Source organism: Epinephelus moara, chromosome 14 (assembly GCF_006386435.1).
Source record: "Epinephelus moara isolate mb chromosome 14, YSFRI_EMoa_1.0, whole genome shotgun sequence".
Classification (NCBI taxonomy): domain Eukaryota; kingdom Metazoa; phylum Chordata; class Actinopteri; order Perciformes; family Serranidae; genus Epinephelus; species Epinephelus moara.
In genome coordinates this window covers 29203722-29220973 of record NC_065519.1, presented here as the reverse complement: position 1 = coordinate 29220973, position 17252 = coordinate 29203722, and the positions used below count along the sequence as shown (strand labels likewise).

General features: G+C 40.0%; 2 protein-coding genes across 2 annotated transcripts; both read right to left on the bottom strand.

Annotated features, from left to right (window-relative positions):
• Positions 1-7831: 7831 nt before the first annotated feature.
• LOC126401269 (thrombomodulin) lies at positions 7832-9728 on the bottom strand. Its single transcript, XM_050062433.1, has one exon. It carries the CDS (start codon positions 9704-9706, stop codon positions 8549-8551), a length of 1158 nt encoding a protein of 385 aa, XP_049918390.1. The 5' UTR covers positions 9707-9728; the 3' UTR covers positions 7832-8548.
• A 252-nt stretch (positions 9729-9980) lies between these two features.
• LOC126401260 (complement component C1q receptor) lies at positions 9981-14523 on the bottom strand. The gene has a single exon (XM_050062410.1). The coding sequence runs from the start codon at positions 14410-14412 to the stop codon at positions 12691-12693; it is 1722 nt and encodes a 573-aa protein (XP_049918367.1). The 5' UTR covers positions 14413-14523; the 3' UTR covers positions 9981-12690.
• Between the last annotated feature and the right edge of the window lie 2729 nt (positions 14524-17252).

Genomic DNA, 17252 nt, shown 5'->3' with positions numbered 1-17252 from the left:
AACAGGCTATAAATGAATGAGGGGAGAGCAGGGCACAAACACATTTTAGTTTGAACGAAATGTTATTAAAGCTGTTTGAGATTAATTATTTTTTGTTTTATTCTAACCACATGCACATCTCTGCTACAAATGTTTAGTTTTTGTTCTTTTCTGGAGCTTACCTTTCTTTTACAATTGCACCAAGAGGTGGTAGAAATGAAATCTTACCACGTAGGTATCCCATGGGTGGGGTTAACTGTCACAGGCTGAAGGTTAGTTGTAACACTTGCTGGAAAACTCTGTTTAACACAATAATTCAAAACAATTATATCTATATACTGTAGGTTGATACTGTTTATGGGTCTATCTATGATAGATATCCAAACATCTGTACACACCCTCATCAAACCACCAATCTTACTATATAACAACGGAAACTCTGTCTGTGGGTGTGTCTGTGTGTCTGTTCCAAGTCTTTCTCCTCACTGACTTGGTCAATCCATGTGAAATTTGGCACAGTGGTAGAGGTTCATGGGAGGATGCGAATGAAGCATTATTACACCAATTGGCCAAAGGGGGGTGCTATAGCAACCGATTGAAATTGCAAACTTTGAATGGGCATATCTCGTGCCCCGTATGTCGTAGAGACATGAAACTTTGCACAGAGATGCCTCTCCTCATGAGGAATAAATTTGTCTCAAGAACCCATAACTTCCGGTTATATAGATTTTCCGCCAATTTGAATTTTTTGAAAAACACTTCAAATCGATCTCTTCCCAGGAAGTTTGACCGATCTGCATGAAACTCGGTGAACATAATCTAGGGACCAATATCTAAAGTTCCCTCTTGGCAAAAGTTGGAAAACTTACTAAAACTGAGCTTCTATAAGGCAATGAATATTGCGGAGGGCGTGGCTCATCACATAAAGGTGTATAACATCTCAAGGGTTTCACCGATCACCACGCAACTTTGTAGGCATATGACCACACATAATCTGAGGGGACCCCTCCATTATTGACCCCATCAAACAAAATGGGGGCGCTAGAGAGCTAATTTCTTATCTAGGCCTAACCGCCATATCGATTTTTACTAAACTTGGTAGATATGTAGAACAGGACGCCTCAAGGTGACTGGAGAAATTTAACTCTAATTGGCAACTGGGTGGCGCTATAACAACAGAAAAATGCTTAAAAATGGCTAAAATGCGACAGATCGCTGTGGCTCCCCCTGTGGCCCAATGTTTTTTTGTTGTTTTCTTTCTGATTTTTGGTATGACTAAGTCATGGTATGGTATGCTGTACATAATCACGGAAACTGTCAGTGTGTCTTTCTGTCAGTCATTCCGTCTGTCCCATGTTTTTCTACTCACTGACGTGGTCAATCTATGTGAAACTGCACATAGGCATTGAGGATTGGCATAGGTAGAAGGTGACAAAGCTACCAATGGGTATGGACTATTCTTCATGAATGGAAATAACGCATAGACAGATACATGGTATGTGTGGATATTATGTATTTTTCTCTTTCCATTCATGACAGATTGATGTATAGATGTATGTAAATACCTATCTCTCCATCTACATCAGGGGGAGGATAGGTATCCATACAGGTTTCCATCCATCTGTTAGTCTAGCATCCATATTCAATGGTTGGACCAATAGATGTACTTAGATTGGGTAACCTCAAAATATGAGTATTGAATGTATGAATATTGACAAGACTGTAAAATTGTGCCTCAATTAGATATCTGACAAATTAAAACTACAAAGTATATCTATTTAATTAAGGACATTAGTTCAAACTGAAAATAAGTCTGAAGTGCAAAAATAGACAAAATGTGCTCTAGGCCGTGTTTCAACTAAGCCCTCTGGGTAGAAATTTTATCCAGCCTGGCTAACGCTTGATGGGAGTTGGTTACAAAGTTCAAATCTGTGCTATGTTTAAGGGAACAAGACAGTAATTAAGATGGAAAGAAATTTGCTTATGTCGGCCAAAAACGCTCTTTGTTACTGAACTCCACCAAAACATGTCCAATCTCTGTGGAATTTTGCGGCTCACTGTTTGACAGTATTGTGGTCAACTGGCCAGCACGAAAGGATTAACCCTGTGTAACCACTTAAAAAGTCTGTGTTACACTACTGCCAAATGGCCTAACATCACTACCATAGCAAGACGGTAAAGCCGTGTTGGGCGCGGCTCGCTGTGATGATGTTCTGTAGTCTCAGTTAGCCACTTGCTGGCAGCTACGTTTAAGACACATAGAAGCTTAAAAGTTCATGAGTGGGGTATTTACTGATGTATTTTATGTTGTAGAGCAAAACATTGTGTTAACCACAGACCTTATTTCAGGCATCTAACCAAAAACCTATTGACTTTTACACAAAGGAACCCTAAGTGGTAAAATGCTAACACATTTCTGGGTTATAAGGTCATATCAACAAAAGATTGACGAATAATAAAAATATTCTCACAATACACTTTACTTTTTATGGGAAATGGTTTTGATTGAATACTTAGTGCATGCAGGTAAAATGGGCCAAAAATTGAGCTAAAATGGGACATATTTCTAAAGAGAAACCTGCATGTTTATAGGCAACCAGGTGCCATCACATCATGACTTGTGTTAATGTGCGCCACCCTGTCATATTAAAGACATATTTAGTATTTTTGTCACCAATTAAGAACAAAGCAATGCAAATGTGAGCAAACTAAAATTATCTCAGAGCGTGTCTGCCACACACACAAGGCAACAAGTCGTCCTTTTTTTTCTCCCTCCCAGGAAGGGAACTCCTCCTGTTGTGATTGGCTGATTGAGCTCACAAAGGACTGTGTATTTACTGGCAGAGTTGAGGTTGTGTCAGCTACAGCCGGTGCCATCCAGGTTAGGTTTGTACCACCCAGTCTTATCAACACCACACTCCTACTTTACAATATGTTCTCTGTTAGTCACATACTCACTTATTTTCCAGGGAACACAAACCATGGCAGAATGAGGTCACATGGTGGTCTACAAGTCCACTTCCACCAGTAATAGTTGTGGTGTCAATAATTTATCCACTGAGGGCCATGTTTCATGGGTTTAACTGGGAGCCCTGACTTATAACTGCATGCATGTGTGCACATGTTCTTTGTGTGGCTTATGTAATCATATAATGTGTTTAATTAGGCAACTGACACAAACTGTGTGTTTTAGGGCTGGGCAAACAAACAAAATGTTCTAGCAGAACAAAACTCCAAATGAGTAATACATATGAAATAATATTGCAAGACAGATGACACAGCCATTTTGGAACTTGGTATTTTGTTTTTGCATGATTTTGGGCACTTTAATACACTCATCTGAACCACTGAGGAGGCTTTTATTTGCTCAGACATGTTTACATTTTATTTTATAAGTTTATTGTTGAATATATTTTAGTCTATGAAAATTTGTAGAATAAACAGCTGCAGTTCCCGCACCGTTTATCTGACCCTACACTGACACTTTTTTGACCTTCTGACCCTGTGGAAGCAAATAAGAGACAAGTATCTGAATCTAAACAGCCAATGAAAACTTAATATTGAAATGTAGACACCACTGAATTCATAGCAGTGAAATGTTTTACTTAGAAAACAGTGTATCTGAATTTATTTGTTCTGAATTCAATGGATATATGAAATTTCTTCAATTTCTTTAAATATTTTACCTTGATTTTTTTAGATCTTAATTTGACCAATCAAATTGAGTTTCAATGTAAATATTCTATTTTTAAACCTGAATTTTTTAACCCGAACTTGAATTAAATTTGATCAACCTGAATCTGTTTTTTGAAATCATTTTTTACATTTCTTGATTTGCAATTTTATAATCTGAATTAAAATATCCATTTTTTCATTGTTCACAAATTCAGATCCAAAAATGTAAGTTTCAGAATAAAATAAAATAACATAAAATAATGGATTCATGTAAAAGTTCAAATTGAAAGACATTGAAATAGAAAATCTGTTAAATTCTATTGGTGAAATTCAGATCCAAAAATTTAAGGTCCCAAATAAAATAAAATAAAATAAAATAAAAGTTGATTCAGAATACTAAAATTTGATTCAAATCCTGTGCAAAAAAATAAAAATAAAATAAAATAGAAAATCAGTTAAAATTGATTGGTTATATTTAGACCTACAAAAGTCGGGTTGAAAAAGAAAACAAGATATTGAACAAATGTCAAGGTTGTGAATTCAGACCAAGTTAATTTAGATACATGTTGTTGTTTTTTTTAAGTAAAACACTTCAATCCTATTAATTCAGTGGTCTTAAAATTTAAACAAGTATGTCTCTTTTGCTTCCATAGTACAGAGCCAGCACAACCAATCTAATTCTTCCTGCTGCAGTTGGGCTAGTTAAATTGATTTGGACTATGGCTTTATAAATCCGTTATCATTGTTTTAATTTGTAATATTATCACAATGTTTATTAAAGATAATGAATTGGTCTATTTTGTTTACATTTTCCAAGCATATTAGGAGATTTCTGTCACCACTCATCTACACATTCATGTTTTCTGTGGTGTTTGTTCCTTGGCAGTGTTACACCTGTGTGTCTGATCAAAGTCGTTGGAGCCTCCTCACTGACTACACACTGAGATTCCTGTTTACAAGCAGTCTTATCGTGTGTTTCTTTTCTGGGAGAAAAGAGAAAACACATATATAGACCCCTGTGAGATAAAGACAGCACTCAATGATGGTCAAAGTCTCCCCCTGGATAGATAACTGGGGGTTTACTAATGGGATTTTGTAGGTCACTCACAGTTGACTTGCTTGAGGACTGAACTACTCTTTGTTTGTGGAACTTCAGGGAGTGGCCTCGCTGCTGTCACTTATTTTAAATAGGCTGTCATTAGTACTTAGTGGTTTGTCAGGAGCAATCAGTAGAATATGTCTCTATAGTAGCTTCTAGTGGCAACTGTAGGGAACTGCCACAATATATCCTGCTGTGATACTGTATGACAGATGAAGAGAACGAGGGATCTCAAACATTTAAATTGTTAGTAAATACCATACTATTTGCACAGCTCTGCAAAACTGTACTATGAGCAGCTCATCATGGACAACACACAGGAAGAGAGAAAGAAACAAAAACGGACAAACAGAAGGCAAAAAAAGACAAAAAGCATGAGGTGTCGATCACTCATGCTTTGTTAACTGTCCTTCTCTGGTTCTTCATTTTTAGTCCTCCCTCCGTAAAATAGACGAAGAAATCCCAGAATGCAAAACTAATGAGAGCAGTGTGTCAAATCAGTAACATAAAGAAGTTACAGTCCACCTGGCCATATGGATCAGTACTGTAATCTGTCCAAAAGAATCAACACTGTATTGGTATACAACTGGTGAAATGCTTTCGTGTACAAAACAGGAAGTGGGTACTGTTTATTCAGTGGGTAGTTAAGATGTTTTAAGGCAGATAATGCAAAAGACAAAAGCCTGAACATAAGTCACTTTCAAGATGTTACTCTCAGTAAAACTTGTCGGTGAAGATTCTCTGTCATCCAGGTCATGGTAATCATAGGTGCTATACTATAGGCAACTGGACTTGCTTGCCTTTCTTGAAGATGTTTCGCCTCTCATTCAAGAAGCTTCTTCAGTTCTAAATGATTGGTACGAAGTTGCAGGCTATAAACCCTGTGTGGGCAGGAACCCTTGCAGAGTCGTAGGGGTCACGTGAGCTCTTAGTTTCACAGTCGTTAAGGTCACAATGTGAGTCGTTGACCCACCTGGCCACCATGTGAGTCGTTTTAGGCTGCATTGTCATAACTGTCATTTAGAACTGAAGAAGCTTCTTGGATGAGAGGCGAAACGTCTTCAAGAAACGCAAGCCAGTTGCCTACGATATAGCACTTACGAAACTCAGTAAAACTGAATCTGAAACTGATTGAGCAAAAGTAAGATTCTACACAATCTGTATAAAACATAAAAGCATAATGAACTCCAGGGCGGCGCGCACTGACTGGTCCAACCTTCTGGTTAAATCCAAGCAGTTGTCTGCAAAAAAAGTACACAATTAATTCATGTATCAACTGCAGCACTACCCATGTTATTTACATTCTGAAATGTCCATGCGGTAAGGTTTATGTGGGACAGACCAAACGCCCTCTTAAAGCCAGGATAGCTGAACATAAGGCTGCTATTCGCAATCATAACATGGATTAGGCGATAGCACGCCATTATGTTAAAGCTAATCACGGTTCTTGTGCTTCTCTCCGCTTGTACGGCATCGAAGAAGTCTCCCCCCCACAGAGAGGTGCAGATATTGTCAACAAACTCCTCAGAAGAGAAGCTTATTGGATTTATACACTGAACACTGTTGAACTGCATGGACTGAATGAAGAATTGAATTTTTCATGTTTTCTGTAAAACATCGGGGTATATCTTTAGGTTGTTGGTATTTTTATTTTTATTTTATTTTATTATTTTTTTCATTATTCTTTGTGGGTGTGGTTTCTGTTTTGGATTGCTGATTCTTTACACCCTCTGTCTGATGAGTGCCTCAACAGGATTGGTTAATTTCCCCTCATCCTCATTTTCCAATGAGAGACCGTTTGGTTTCAGGATGTGTGTATTTAACTGCCATTGTTCTATCAATACCTGTTTGACTCTGAAGAAGACGCAGTAGCGTTGAAACATCAGTTTGTTTGCACCTTATTAAAAGCTCTGCAATTTTATCGAGTGCTCCAGCCTCCTTTCATTTGGGTTCAGTCATTTTTTTAAGTGGCCCACTTGATTTAGTGTCTACTATTTTGCCCTGTGCTGTGAGCACCGATCCAGGGTTTTTTTTGGCTGAAGTGCAAGAGTGCCTTTCTTTGGCATAATGAACTTCCTTTACTCTGTTGGGTAATGAACTTAATTTATCAGACTATCAAAGAGAATCCATCATAACTGTTGAACTCATCGCACATTTTCAATGTCTTCAGAATGTTCAGAACTCAGCCACACCAGTTTTAGCCTGTTTACATTGGCTCCCTGTTTGTTTTAGTATTGACTTTAAAATCTTATTAATTACTTTCAATTCTTCATGGCCTGGCTCCAGATTACATTTCAGACCTGTTAGTACCCTATGAACCTCTGCGTAGTTTGAGATCCTCGGGCAGAGGTCTTCTGCTTGTCCTAGAGTCCAGGCTGAAGACTCAAGGGGACAGAGCTTTTGCAACTGGAATGACCTGCCTGAGCATATAAGGCTGTCTGAGTCACTGGTTTCATTTAAGTCAGATGTCATGGTGAAATTGTACAGAAAACCACTGTCTGACTTTTAATTTGAAATTTCGACACAAGGCTGATGAAATGGAAAGATGACAACATTTAACACAGAAATGATGCAATAGGCCATATTTCTTACAGAGGACAATATGACTTGTCATAGCAGGGAAAAAAAGCAAAGGTGTTTTTAATGACATAAACACGTCACAGTGAGTCCTAACAGTGCACCGGCGTGAACAAAAACTGCGCCCTGAAACCCTATTTTTAGCTGCGACTAGCAGCTCTGTAGCTCACTCTGTCAGTCAGTTGATCTGTCCACAAAATTTTCACCACATTTAGAGGCCATGGTTTTGCTGAAGTTTAGCATAGAGGTTGACAATATGTTGTTCTTAATCTTTTTTTAAATCTAGTTAAAAAACAGCACAGATGTTAATATGACTGACTTAAAAGAAGCATGCAGATCTAACATGTCATGTGCTTTAGAGGTTCACCTGATTTCAACATGAAAAGGTTTGTTAGGAAATCAGGGAGCCACGTGTTTGAATGTTACGTAACTGTTTTCCCTCTTTTCATCAGTTTGTTCAGAAGAACAGCAGATGGCGCTAAGAGAACAAGCAGTGAACTCTTGTTATGAAAGAATGAATTCAGATTTTAATTTCATGACTTACAAGACCACAAAAAGACACATAAAACCACTCTCTTTTCACTCTTATTAAAGATCATATCAATCATCAAAACTTACATTTCGCAGTTGAATGCACATGCACACATATCAATGTTTACTCTATGAAGAGAAGAGAAAGTCAGCGTTGAAAAGGACACAGTACATTTACATTTACATTTTAAGGCGCTGCATTTTCCCTGAGACCTTTCTCTGCTTAACACCATTTTACTTTTTGCTTGATTCCTGCTTGATTTATTTTCTAGAGTGTATCCTAAGCTCATAAAATGAGAGCATTTCCCAACTACCAAGCAGTTTATAAAAACGACGTCTCAGCTCCATCTGCAACCTGAAAATATGTCCTATATGCTAATACTGCATAATACTGCTTGTATTTATATACAAGTAAAATCTGAAAAGATTTTTAATGATATTTTAATAAGGTGCTGCTTTTAATTATGAATCTTAGAAACTGATCGGCCTCCTCCATCCACATCTGCAAGAACTCCTACTCCCTTCATTTCAAATGTACTCATAACAGTAATAATAACATTAAGACTCAAAAGAGTTTCATCTGGGAAGTTACCTTCTGCAGCCGTCTGATAAAAGTGATGGACTCTCCCAAACTCTGAATGCTAAAGCAAACAGTGGAGTTGGTGATCATTCTATTTTGGATTGAATTTAACACTCAATATTGTCCACAGGAGCAGCAGACTGCTGGGTGGAGTTTTGTTCTCTGTGCTTCTGACGCTTAACAACATAGAACCTTATCACACCTATCAGCACCAACACAGCCACTACAATCAAAATCCATACCCAGACAAAACCCCCAGCAGGCGCAGAGGAACCCTTCAGTGTGCGATTATTGGTGGCCAGTTTGACAAAACCTGTGACGGCAGGAGTTGTGACAACTAAACTCTGACTGCCCGCTTTGACACATTTGACCTGATTTTTAAGTACAAATCCCTCTCTGCAGGAGCACACAAAACTTCCAAAAGTGTTTTTACACTCATGCTGGCATGAGTCACTTGTGCATTCATTAATGTCCTCGCAAAATGCACCACTTATTACAAAGCCATCAGGACAGAAGCATGCACTGTCAGTGTGTCTGTCACATACCGCGGGACATTTCTGTTGTTCACAGTGCAATTTGCACCGCACAGGGTTCTTGCTGTCGGGGATATATCCTTTGTAACAAGAGCATATATAACCTCCTTTCACATCTTTGCATGTATGCTCACAAGGACCACGTGAACAGCCTTCAGAGCTCTGGATAACCTTTGGTCCTGATAATTCTTGTGCCTGGCATGCATCTTTATGCTTTGTTTTGCACAGAAAGCCCTCAGCTTTGTCCGTGCACGGCCTCTCTGTCCACTTTTGATCCTTTGAAAGTGACACACAGCCTGGAGAGCAGATGGTAATGCTGTCTTTCCAGGTGCTGGAGGCTGGGGTAAAGCTCCTTTGCACACCACCAGAGGTCCACTCATAGCCTCTCAATGGAGCTGAAAGGTTGCTGCAGGCGGCAGCTGGTAAATGCAGTCCAATCCAGAAGTCTCCATGCAATTCTTGACTCAAAATGTTAAGGGTGGTCAAATCTGTCTCGGACTGAAATGTCATTAGTTCTCCGTCCCTGTGACGGCAAGCCTCCTCAGCTGTTTGAAAATTCACTCTGTCTTGGTTTACAGTTATGCAGTCACTCCCAGTACAGAAAGGCCTACAGTAACCAGTCTGAGTCGCAGCAAATCCTGTCTGAATAGACAAGACAAAAACCACACATATGGAAACAGTCACTGTCATTATCTTCATCGACACAGAGGCTGTCAGTTGCAAGCAGGCCATGATGTCGTGCAGTAGATCATCTTACAATGCTGGCTGGCTACATTTATGAAGGGTTTAGAGCCAGGGGCTACCTACTCCGGATGCAACACCCCACAGGACAATGACAGAGTTAAAGACAGGAAGGAAATGAGATAATGTTGGATTACTGTGTTTTTCCAAGTTTGGTGAGGAAAGAGATCTCTATAATGTAAAACAGGAAAACAAATGTATTCATATATCAGAACAACATATTTATTTCGTTTTTGACTCAAAGCACAACTTAATCATCACTCTGATGTACATGTGTTTATCATTACATCGAAACAGTACTTATATATTGCGTGGAACACCAATATTCAACATGCTCAAAAAATAAAAGCAGATTTAATCATAATCATAAATAAACTCAACAAATGTCCATTATTATTTCAGCCGGTCCTAGTATTACCATGCATTGGTAATGTAAAGACATTTACAACAAAAATCAATGCAGAAAAGGCAAAGTGTTGCATTAGAATGCATCAGAATGCAGAAAATTAAGTGTTTGATGCCCAAAATGTTCATCCCCCATTTCAAATGTGCCCCCCCACCAATACTGAAACAAACCCTACGCCCTTGTTGCCATGCACTGCTGGTCTGCAGGAGATTTGTCCAGTGACTGATTGGTTTATTTTGGTGTCATGCACAATATGGTCCACTAGGCAACAACCAGATTAGCGTCATGAGCAGTCTAACATACAGCTCCACAAATTCAGTAAGAAAACATACCAAACATGTCATGTCATTTACTGTCAAACATAAGTCACAATGGTTTCCATGCATTTGCTATGACTCTTGCTGAGAAAAAAAACACCTCGTTAAAGTGGAAGGCCACCTAAATTAAGGATTCCAATATGTTATTCCTGTGGCCTGTGAAAGTTCAATTAATCTATGTGAACATGATCTTTTCTCTCTCAAAGCCAGAAACCAGAGTAGGAAGTCTCACAGTTGTGATGTCATAGGGGATAAAGTCTGGAGCTGCTCCATACACAGTGAATGGGAGCCTGATTTTGTGGGCACCCACAGAGTGTATTTTTCTTTTTTTATACACAAACAAGCTTTATTCTATTGTAGTATTCTCAGCTGTGAAACAGAAAATGCACCCATAAACTCAAAATATTCCCCCTGAGTGCTCTCAGTGTCATCTAGACCATCTTTCACCATTCACTGTCTGTGGAGCAGCTCCAGACTTCCTATGACATCACAAATCTGAGCTTTACCACTCTAGTTTTTGGATTTCTGAGAGAGTTGTTCATTTTTCCCTATATTTTTGGACTGTCTTAGACCGTAGGAATAACATGAAGGAATTTTTTAAAATTTGCACACTTCCCTTTTAATAAGCCAACTTAACATACAACCTTCAGGAGACCAAAACAAATCAGGGCTCCTCAACTCTATTTTATTTTTCAAACAAGTGATTCTTTAAGTCACAAAGGAAGAACACAAACTGAAAATTGTCCTCAACACCAAGATCAGAAAAAACCAACACATTCTCAGTCTGACTTCGTCACATATCGACGTTTGGTTGTGGGGTTTCCATGTCAGAATATGATATGCAAGGTACCCTGGGTGCATTGGTTGTTGACTGTTGCTGTCTGTCACATGCATAGTCTTCTTTCAAAATACGCTTCCATTTTCACAGGATATTTACCATTTACCTACCGTCTCTTTCAAAATAAACGCACTACGTCACAAATTGATGTTTTTTTCCTTCAACAAAAACATGTGGTTGGATTTAGGAAAAAAGAACAGGGTTTGGCTTTTTAAAGTTAGAGGACACAAACACTGCTCTCCAGGGTGAAAGTCAATGTTTGTTGGACCCATCCGCCACCCCTCCAACCCATCCTACTCGGACTTTTGCCATCTTAACTTTTGTTCTTGTCCCACTGCATTTCCCCAACACCACCGAGCACCGTTGAACTATAATGGCGACCGGCCGCATACCATGCTGGTGTGTAAGGATGGCCTCTTGTTTGGTGTCTGATGACACAAGTCACTGCCCAAGCACCAGATTTCAACGCCTTTGGAGTGAGACCGGGTTGCAAAAACACATAAACGCTGACAGTTATAAGGTACCAGTTCTTAACTGAGCAAATAGGGACCTCCTTAATTGTCAGGTTGCCCACTTAAAGTGTGAGTAAAGTGTCAATCCTTCATGTTGTGCTGCATGTCTATGGGGGAGTCGCAGCTTTCATTTATTGCATATTCATATTGTATGTTATGAACTGTTCTTGTTACCATAAATGATAAAATAGGAGATGAGTTTTCAAATTTTGAATGTTTTTTTGTGGGGTGGGGGCAGGCCTCTCTAGCAGATTTGGGCCCCCTAGATTTTGACTCCATGGCTACGGCCCTGCATTTAATCATATTTACATATTTGTGCAAACTCCATTTTAACAAATAAAATGAAAAAATGGTTATTAGAGGTCTGAGTGGACAATCTGAATCCTGCCATGTGGTTTTACCTATGATCTTTTGGTGTCATCTAAAAGAAGCAGTAAAGACAACAACGTTCCAGGAGATGATCACAGGTTGAGTTAAGCAACATACATGACTCAAACATTTCTGTTGGTAAAATGACAGAAAAATTAAGCCAGTTGTGACAAGAGAAATTACATAATTAGCTGACTGCTTTTAACATTAAATTACTGACTTTCAACATTACATCCTGGTACAACTTTCTGGGATTATCTGGCACCCTGTCCAGTTCACTACATACCCTTTCACCTTCATTACACACAGCCCCTCACATCCCCTTCAGAACAGCCGTTTGCACCAACACCTATACATATTTACATTTGCTACTTCTTGCCAAACTCGCCATATTTTTAAAAAATTTTAAAACTTTTTTGAAGTTTTGTGATTTGATATGTGATCATTTGATAACAACACAGCCTACCACAAAACATAAATTACATAAATAAACATGATAGTCCTTGAAGACAGTCTTCTCCTCCACCATCAGGTCATAGGTCATCAGTCAAGATGGACTCATATAGTTTCTCTAAACGTGGATCCAAACCAGACGACACCCAGCAGTAGCCGTCAGTGGTGGTATTTTTCTTGGCTTCTTTTTTGGAGCGACTGCATCGGATAATTGCAATGGCCAGAGTCACTGCGATCAAAAGCAACAGGGGAATGACTGAACCGAGGACACAGATGATCACCCTGGAATTAACTGTCTTGTCATAACTTGTCACCAGGGAGCTGTTGCTCTGATTATTACCATGCGTGACATTCACCAGGTCTGGACGAGGCGCGTCAGTGTGAGGGGACTGATGTTGGAGCTCGACTGAGGTTCTGGTTAAAGACTCGGTGACGTTTTCTTGTGTTTCCTCCTCAGCTTGGTCATCTGATGTGGCAACTGATGTTTCAGTCATATCTGGAATGCAGGTCGATCCATCTGTGTCCATGTGGAAGCCTTGCAGGCAGGTGCACAAGAAGCTGCCCACAGTATTGACACATTTGAATAGACAGGGATTACTGACACATTCATTAATGTCTGCACATGAGCGGCCATTCTCAGCTAAAGTGAAGCCTTCATTGCAGTAACAAGAGAAGGATCCGATACTGTTTGAGCAGCCGTGCTCACACGTTGTTTGTGTGCACTCATCTATATCATGGCATTTACCGTCAACCATTTTGTAGCCCCCTTTACACGTACATTTGTAACTGCCGTGTGTATTTACACACAAATAATGCTTACAGGCTTTTGACTGGCACTCGTCAATGTCAGAGCAGTTACGTTGGTTTGCATCAAGTTTAAACCCGTCTGAGCATTTGCAGAAATACCCAGACTCCCTCATTACACACTGTTGCTCACAGGTGTCAACGCCGCACAAGTCTTTAAACCTGCAAGTGAGTCCATCCCCACCCAGGTCGTAACCTTCTTTGCAAGAGCATCGAACCTCGTCTGCATCCTGGTGGCACAAATGTTTACATCCGCCATTGTTTATTGCACAATTTTGCTTTCCTGCTTTGCAAAACGGACCAGGGACAGTCCACCGATAAATGTCGTCCACTCCATTGCACACAGAGTACTGAGGCCGTTCATCACTACATAAAATAACAGCATTTGTTCCGTGTGGAAATGCTTGCATTTCACTTCTTAGTGGGTCTTCTGAGAAGTGCGTAGTGTAGGTGATTTCTCCAGGCCCCAGTAGAGCCAAAGGTTTGCACATTCCCTTAAAATAAAACTTACATGCATAAAAGGCAGGGCTTCTGCAAGCTCCAGCAGTCCATTTCAGTTGACTCTCACCTGATAAAGTGTAGACAACCTTTACACATCTCTCTCCTGTGCATGTGGTGACAGGTTCTTTTTCCCAGTTGGAGTAGCTGGAATCTTCCTCCCCAGATACCCACTTAAACCCAAAGAGAGTGTTGCCAGGCAGCACACAGTCCCCTCTGTGCAGTTTTAATCCAATCCAAAATTTAAACGCTCTGTCCAGACGTTGTCCTTGGATCTGTGAAAGAAGCAAACGAAGCACATCTTCCTCTTCTGTGTCTCTGACTGTCATCAGATAACCTCCATTGTGGTCGCAGTTCTGATGGGCCTCCTCAAAGGTCACCCTGTTCATATGCAGGGTGAAGCAGGCGTTAGAAGTGCACAGCGTCTCATGTTCAGCTCCAGATAAACCCTCAAAGCTGTTGATAAGCTGTAGCAGAAAAATCAACCACATAATTGCCATAGAGATCAACAAATTAGCTGATATCCAGAAGGTCCCTGGGAGATTTTGGGTGAAATGTGAGCAATATGTGGTTCTCCATGCATAGCCAAAAACAAGTGGTGCGGGGCTGAGACTAACACTCATGCTCATGCATCCTGTTTGGGACACAAACTAAAGACGGAAACCATGTTTAACAGCAGTTATGGTTCTTTTTTTTCTCCCCCGCTGACCAGTTCCGTTCTGAAATAAAAAAAACAATGGCAGGCTCCGCAGTGTTTTGACTGCTTCTCCAGATGTCTCCGGCCTCAGTGGGCTAAAGGTATTTAAGCTGACTCCCTTGATTGTGGTGCCTTACAATACATGAGCATACAGGGCATACAGAGTCTCACACACAACTTGACATTATAAATGGATGCTGTGGATAGACGCACAATAGCTGCTGGATAGAATAAACCTGCGACCTTTGCCAGCCTGCTACCATGGAGACTACAGCCCACCTACAGTTTATTTGTAGTAGGGGAGACTGGGGTTCATTGTAACAGTTTTTGGTTTTGATGTCATTACTCAAAAAACCTCTTAAACTATTTGGATTGCATTTCTGTGTAGGTAACTTGCATCTGTGTTCTACATGTAAACAGTCATCAAATGTTTTTACAAGAAATGTTAGAGTCACAACGTTGATTAAAACACTAGAAGTCAAATGTCACATCTGCCCCACACAGGCAGGGGGGATGTAACCACACTAGGGTTGGGATCCGGATCCGGATCCGGTTCTTTTTTGGAACCGGGTCCAAAGTTCCGGAACCGGTTCCATCACATTTGGAGTAACGGTTCCTGCAAACGGTTCCTAGAGTGTAAAAAAAACAAAAAAACAACGGCATGTGCATTTCCATTAGAGTGCGGCACGGGCTGCATATTTCTGTCCGAACCCGATCGAGCCCGACATTATTTAATTACCAAAGCACTGAGTTTGTGTCACACAGTTGTTATGGTTACAGGCTATTTAACAGGCCGGGCGTGCGCCGTGGGTGCTCAGCGGAGAGGGAGACCTCCATGTTTGAGATGGGCGGCGGGAGGTCCGACGCTTCTAGCGAGAGGAGAGGGAGAAATATAACAAAATAAGATAAAATAGGAGACACCTGTCTCCCTCTTTCATTTCAGCGTTTAATCAAGGTGGAGGCTGGTGGCGGGAGGTCCGAGACTTCCAGCGATGGGAGCGGTAGAAACAAACAGCCAATGTGTGTGTGTTTTGTTCAGGTGTTGTCACGTAAATAACAGTGGCCAAGCATTAATGCATATAAGTATTTTTTATTACACTGCTGTGGTTAATTTGAGGTAATAGTGTTACTGTAGAAATCAGAGAATCACTTTTTGTTGTTATATATTCTCAGGGAGATGATACAGGCTCTAAATCTGAAATACACACCACACACAAATGTGTATTTTCATCTAATTGTACTGTGCAACAGCTAGAATAAAGTTTTTGTATTTGTATGATTGCATTCCTTTTATTATATACTTGTTTAAGTATAGCAAGTATAATGAATATAATGTAGGAATCGGTAAGAGGAATCGGTAAGGAATCGGACCGTTAACAAGGAATCGGTAAGGAATCGGAATTGTTAAAATCCTAACGAGTCCCAACCCTAAACCACACACTTAGGCCCAATCCCAATATCCCTACCCCTCGCAGGAACGTGCAAATGTAGGGGTAGGGCCAAGGGGTGGGGCTAAGGGGGGGTATTGGGATGGACTCTTAATGTAAAACTGTATAATTTAATCCTATAATGATAGCGATATAAAAACATAACTTTGACAGGTATGACACATCAGGTTGTCTTTTGGCAGGCAGAGAGGGATCACTACAGAGCATGAACAGACACCATTTTGATGGTCAAATGTAACACAGCGTTAAAACTGCACCCAACTTGACCACCCATGACACAAGCTGCCCTGCTGGCTCGGCCCATTCTCATTCCGAACTCATCAAATATTGCAGCTTTGTCAGTTACTTGGGCGTTAGATACTGACGCACAAAGGCACGTTTCACGGCAGTATAATATGCACCGGGCACCAGTTGTTAACACAGCAGCCACTGACTAAAGTTGTCATATACCACATGCTTTTGTTGCACCAGATAAACATAAATATGAGGTGTTTTATAGACATTTTACGTTTATTTCGAAATAAACTGTATGCATCTAACAGGCAGAAACTGTACATTTTCTGTGAAAAGGGAAGTGTATTTTGATATAATGCATGTAACAAGGGTGAATTGACAAAGCGTCCCATAGTATCAATAACAGATGCAGGAGGGTACCTAGCGTGACATGAAAGTCCATGGACAAAGCATGGATATTTGACAAATTGGAATGAAAAGACAGAAACGCTAGCCAGAAATGACAAAGCTAATATCTGACAAAGATATCAAATGTTAGACAACAGGACAGTCATCTAAAACTAGACAGATAGTTATGTTCATATATTCATAGACATTAAAGGTTATGACAGTATGAGGAAAATACTGTAGATGAAAAAAACACGTTCATATCTCAAAAATGTGTGCAGGCAGAAGGGGATCATCACAGACCATGTGCATAATAGGTTTCATTTTGTGTCTTGTTTCTGATTGGTGCAATTTGAGATGGTACAATAGCAACATCAACATTTGTTTTCTTTCTTTTTACTTGCACATATCTAAAAAATTAATCTGCAGAGGAATGCCTAAAAGCCCCCCAGGGGCTTGAAAAGTGGCATCCTCCAGACAGTATATTATAGGAAATAATTACAGCTATGTAAAAACTATTTGTAAGTATCTGTCAATAATGTCAGACATGGCAATAAATAAAATGAAAACATAG

Coding starts and splice junctions, on each gene's coding strand:
- LOC126401269 (XM_050062433.1), bottom strand. CDS start 9,706: ATGGCCTGCTTGCAACTGACAGCCTCTGTGTCGATGAAGATAATGACA.
- LOC126401260 (XM_050062410.1), bottom strand. CDS start 14,412: ATGGCAATTATGTGGTTGATTTTTCTGCTACAGCTTATCAACAGCTTT.